This window comes from Oryza sativa, chromosome 9 (genome assembly GCF_034140825.1).
Source record: "Oryza sativa Japonica Group chromosome 9, ASM3414082v1".
Lineage (NCBI taxonomy): Eukaryota > Viridiplantae > Streptophyta > Magnoliopsida > Poales > Poaceae > Oryza > Oryza sativa.
In genome coordinates, this window is record NC_089043.1 from 23,710,569 (window position 1) to 23,716,341 (window position 5,773).

General features: G+C 41.1%; 1 protein-coding gene across 1 annotated transcript; it reads right to left on the reverse strand.

Annotated features, from left to right (window-relative positions):
- Positions 1 to 3,129: 3,129 nt before the first annotated feature.
- LOC4347474 (protein OXIDATIVE STRESS 3 LIKE 6) lies at positions 3,130 to 5,228 on the reverse strand. The gene is made up of 2 exons (XM_015757156.3): positions 4,649 to 5,228; positions 3,130 to 3,878 (listed from the first exon to the last, which is right to left on the reverse strand). Exons 1-2 carry the CDS (start codon positions 4,975 to 4,977, stop codon positions 3,428 to 3,430), a joined length of 780 nt encoding a protein of 259 aa, XP_015612642.1. The 5' UTR covers positions 4,978 to 5,228; the 3' UTR covers positions 3,130 to 3,427.
- Positions 5,229 to 5,773: the final 545 nt, after the last annotated feature.

Sequence of the window (5,773 nt, forward strand, 5' to 3'; positions counted from 1 at the left end):
TTTCTGAAGATTAAGTTTTTTTTACGCAAAACGAGATGGTATTAACGTATGATTGATTGAGTTTTAATTATTACAAACTTAGAAAAAAAATATTAATATGATATTTTAGAGGAACTTTCATATAGAAAATTTTCGCACGAAACGTACCGGTTAACGGTTTGAAAAACGTGTCACGAAAATCTTAATCTTCATCCAATTCTTGTTAGAGAAAAGAACGGGACCAGAGAATTAGAATACCCCTATAGAATTGGGAGAATGAATTGGATGAAGATTGATGCATCACTTGATAGGTGGGTAGGTAAGGGTTATATTATGCCCTAATTGCTCAGTTGACCCTATTTTGAAACCTAAATACCGATTTGATTCTACTTTTTCAGGTTTACTTATTTGACACCGTTTTTTAAAATTGCCACTTGCTTTTTTTATGGAGTACATATGCCTGGAGCAGTAGAACCAAGATTTACCAACATAAGAGGGAATGTATTACCCATTACCCTGATGATAAGCCCGATAGCCGCGATAAACACTAGTTAAACCAGACGAATATTTACTTACTAAAAATTTACTTTTTGTTTATTTAAAAAAATAGTGAGGTTTTCGATTTTTTTTTTTGCATTATAACACCCTGCGGTAAGCCTGGTTACTAGATAACGAAACCCTCGTAGAGCTGGTGTTAGGTTACAACTGATAGTAATTCGTGGAGCTGGTGCCAGATCATCCACACAGTAATTCGTGGTTGGTACAGTAGTGGCATCGATCCATATTGACAAAAGCTGTCTCAATAAATTAGGCCGGAAAAAAAAACTTAAAGCTGAGATGCCGATGGATATCGTACATTACGTAGGACGTCGATCTGATCCGATACGTACAATATCTTTTGTCCTCGTTTCTCAACTCTTGACCACAATCCACAAACAAAATGTGAACGAGAGAGCTAGCGGATCCACGTTTTGTACCTGGCGTGCACAAACATAATCATAAATAACATATTTGTCATCTCGCATTATATATATAAATAAATAGATTTTATAAGATGATGAAATGGAGTCATTTTTGCCCATACGTACAGCATTGAGAAGCATGCAGGAAGATGTTTCATGTGTCCAATTTTTGGGACCAAATTCTGAAATTTGGGGATTTTGAATGGGAGAGTTAGAATCCAACCAGATTTTTGCTGAATATGAACAGATTGTTGCTAACTTCTAACAAAATTAATAATTTTGGCCAAAGGCACATCCAAACATGCTATAGGGACCCACCAGCAGACCCTGGAATTTCAGATTTCCTTTTTCCCCCGAAATTGTGGACCCTTTGTTGGACTCTTTCATTTGTTGAACTCTTTCATGACGAGAGATGTACAAATATGGGTGTGTTTAGTTCACACTAAAATTGAAAATTTGATTGAAATTAGAACGATGTGATGGAAAAGTTGGAAGTTTGTGTATGTAGGAAAGTTTTGATGTGATGAAAAAGTTAGAAGTTTGAAGAAAAAGTTAGGAACTAAACCAGGCCTGTGCCAAACATTGAGTGGTCTATCTCCATTCTTTTCAGTTTCATACTTTTCTAATTTTAAATCCAGTTAATCTGCTTACTAAGCTTGCAAGTACTGACCCACAATCACAAGGACAATGTGGCTGATTGGCTGGCATGTATGGTCTGTTTTTAATATTATCATGCTTAATTCCAGGGAAATGATAATCACATTTTTTTTAAAAAAAAAAGAAAAGATCACCACATTTCTAGTAGCATGTTGTTTGCCTTTCATTTTCATCGTCCGTTGCCTCTGCAGATGATGCACACACCAAAGGTCACTCTCATCTAGAAGACATGCATTCTCTTGTTCCATTCTCAACCAAGCATTTGGTTATCTATGCTATAGAGTGGTCGCTTATGAAAGTAATGTTCTAGCTATACTCAAGTAATTCTTTTTTCAACATGTGCACACAAAAATCATATAAATGACAAGATTCAAGTAGGTGATAAAGCATGTCTCTACCTTACAAGGAAGGCCCTTTTTTTTTTCATATTATCATGCTAGCCATGTTTGCTTTTGTTACTGATAGTATTTTCTTATTATTGAAACAAAAAATCTAGCTCCTACAGCTAATCTCATTTGAGCTTTTGGTTTTAGATAACTCATTTAAGCTAACCTACCTTTCCAATCCCCTGGCTGGAAAGACAGGCAGTCCCAACTACCAAGCATTAAAAATTACAAGCAAAGCATTAAGAAAAGCTAATGCATAGTACCACATAGAATATTTTACAGTACCCATTGTGCAACAGGATAAGATCACATTGCACATGTACAGTCAGCCCCCCTCTTTCTCTCTCTAGTTCCTACCAAACTTGATTAACTCCAAATTTCTAAGCACATCTGCTTACATTTAAGAACAAAACCATCAAGATTAGGGCATCAATTAGTAGAATAGTGATATAGGATCCTGTTTCACCCAAGTTTCAGACTGTCAGATACACACACTTTGTCTGTTCTCTCAGGATCTTCAGCTATCATCACCAAGATCATTAATCATATAAATAGAGTAGAATGAGCAATCATCAAGGTCATTGACACTTTGTTGTGAAAACAATGTGCCGTCAATAAAGATGCTAATTACTACTAACCTCTCACCCACTTACCCAAAAAACACAAAAAAAATTACTAAAATAAAAGGATGGCATCATCTTGCTGTGCATTTCAAGTTTGTTTATGTGGCAACCCGTTGCTGTTCTTCTCTTGTTTGCTTCTTGTTTTTGGTGAAAACAGAGGGCGAATTTTTGCTCCATTTTAAAGTATTCTGTTGTGGTAGATCTACACACCACGCAGATTGCTCAGGGAAAAAGAGAGAGAAAATGATGTATGTATTTGCCGCCTGTGTCAAATCAAAACAAAGCTACATGCAAAAGTGCCTCTTTTTTTTCCCTCCTCCTTCTTGGGATTAGGCATTTTGGACTTGGATTCTCCCTCATTGGCCATTCCAATCTCACCAGTTCTCCCCACAACTCACAAAGCAAGCAAAGCACTGGCCATGGAGCAATTAACTTGATGCTACTACAATCATGGGATTCCTCATCCAGCAAATCAAATTTACAGAAACAAATTAGAAAGAGAGATCATCAAAAGCAAAGCAATTGACTAATCATAAACCATCATTAGTTAATGATAGCCTCAAGTTAGGTCAGTTCATAGATATACATAGTTGATACATGTCTTCTTAATCAGGTCAGGACTCAGAAAAACCAGAGAGTTACTAGAATCATAGTAGATCACAACAAACTTGGACCTTATGCATTGCAATTATAATTATAATTATATAGTTACTAATAGTAAGCAGTTGTAGCAGTAACAACTCTACCAGCCAAAAGGAGATCAATGGCTTTTTGCTCTAACTGTAAAAATTATTATTTTTTTTGTACTAATAGCAGCAAACTAACATGAACCGCCACTGTTCTGAAGATCAGACAGTGAGAGCGACCTCGGCGACCTGAATGTTCCATTCCTCCTCACCATTCCTCCCATCTGGGTGTGCAAGGTGAGCCTCGGCGGCGGCAATGGCAATGGCGGCGCCGCCGACTCTCGCCGGCCGCCGTTCTTGCCACGGTGCTGCCGCTCATCGTCGTCTGAATCGTCGTCTTCCTCCTCACCCTCGTCGCCCTCGGCGACGGCGTGGTCGGGCGCGAGGAGAGGTGGGAGGTAGGTGGCGGTGGCGAGGGAGCTGCAGGAGGCTCGCCGCGACCAGGTGGCGAGGATGCGGCGGCGCTTGTTGAAGGGGTTCTCCGGCTTGGCCAGCTCGTTGGCCGCCGCCGCCGGCGACGCCGTCGCCTCGGCGAGGCTGGTGAACGACTTGGACTTGCCGGCGTAGAAGTTGGAGAGCCCCCTCCTGAACAAATCAAACAATTTTAGAGCTTCTTATTCAGAATATATATATATATATATATATATATATATATATATATATATATATATATATATATATATATATATATATAAAAGCAATTTTAGTAGTCTTTTCCTAGCTTCAGTTCTTGTTTTGCTTTTTCTCCCTTCCCTGGAATAAGCGTCTGGCTGATTGTTTTGGGTAACAAAAACTATTTTACTTCTAACGTATTGACATGACAATCTTTCTGAGCGTTCGCGAAAAAAAAGAAAAAAATATAAGCAATTTTAGAGCTAATTCTGCAGCATCTTGTTTTGTCAACTGCAGTTTTGAGGATGTGATCAGTGGTGACATTGGAACCGTCACTGTCATGTTTGTTCAGGAAGAGATGATAATAAGCATGTAGTACATGTTCTTGCATCCGACATGGCTAGGATAGTACTAAAGATAATAGGATGTCTGCTGCTAATGCTAATCTGGTGCTAACTAGTACATCATGTTTGGCTCTGCAATTTAACGATTACTGGAAAGGAATCCATGTTTGCCGCGCCATTTTAGGTAGCTATGGACTCAAATCATCAAAATACTCTTGACCAACTAGCAACTACTAGTACACATGAAGAGATGCAAGAAAAGCAAAAGCACCAAAACTATCATGTGTTTTGCACAAATTTCGCCATTTTTGTGTGTGTGAAAGCCTACATCTACCTACATAATTTTTTTTAAAAAAAGATCTGATAAGAAAGATGAAAGAAAAGAAATCTTTGACTCACTTGATGGGTAAGGATTCCTCCAAGGCGTCCAAGCAGCCGAGGCCGACCTGCTCATCCTCCGCCTTGAGCTTGCTCTCCACCTCCTCCTCGTCGTCCCCTCCCTCCTCCTCGCCGGAGTTCTCCCCGATCGACGAGCTCGCCGGCGACGGCGCGCCGATCGACGAGCTCTCCGTCAGCACCTCCTCCTCCTCCTCCTCCTCCTCGATGAAGAACCCTTCGTTCCTCCTCTTCCCCATCAGCACCACCACCTCCTCAGGCTTCCCTCTCTTGGCCGATCCGGGGAACCCGTAGGCCGCCGCCGGTGGCACGTCCGCCACCGCCGTCGACATGGCCGTGCACCACCACCACCACCACCACCACCACCACCAGCAAGATTCAGCGATCCGGACGGTGCCAGTGTGCGCGCAAGAGAAGCAAATCTCGGGATGGATTTCTTTTGGATAAACACCCTTGTCCGTCCAAGAACAGGACACCAACTCAACAACTTTGGTGAGGAAGAAGAAGAGAAGACAGAAGACAGAGAGGAAAGAAGAGAAGCAACCGAGCAACAAACGTAGGATAGGATAAGAGCAACGACAGCAGGGAAAGCTTTGGGTGAGCGGGGTCTTTGTAGGCAGGACGGGGCCGCAATGGCCAGGATCCTCTGCAACCTCTGTACGATAGACTACTCTTTCTGTGTGCTACCTACTCCGACTCTGCGTGTTTGTGTGGGAGCGGAGTAATATAATACGACACGTTTTATTAAAAGACGTGTGTGCTGGTGTGGCTGGCGCGGTTGTTTCGTGCATTTAATGATTATTTATAATATATTAAAGGAGGAGAACCGACGAAATATCTTATCTCTTTTGATGGAGCGTAATAAACATCCAGGTTGGTGCGGAAGAGTTACGCTAGATTGAGCAAAAAAGACAAAATGCTCTAGCTAATCCAAGCGTTATGGCTACGTCATCTTGGCCGAGAGGGCAGAATATCAGTTTCTCCGGAATTTCCGATCTCCAACAGCGGGTTACTAGAGAAAAAATCACTTTCTAATTTCAAATTCTATTGATGTCTTGGGTAGTAATATAATACGACGTGTCTAATAAAAAGAGTATGGGTTGGTATGGCTGGCACGGTTGTTTCATG

Bases quoted from the DNA above. Each gene is read 5' to 3' on its own strand.
- LOC4347474 (XM_015757156.3), bottom strand. From the start codon at position 4,977: ATGTCGACGGCGGTGGCGGACGTGCCACCGGCGGCGGCCTACGGGTTC. The intron at 3,879-4,648 runs GTGAGTCAAAGA...TGATTTGTTCAG, and splicing joins GAGGAATCCTTACCCATCAA to GAGGGGGCTCTCCAACTTCT.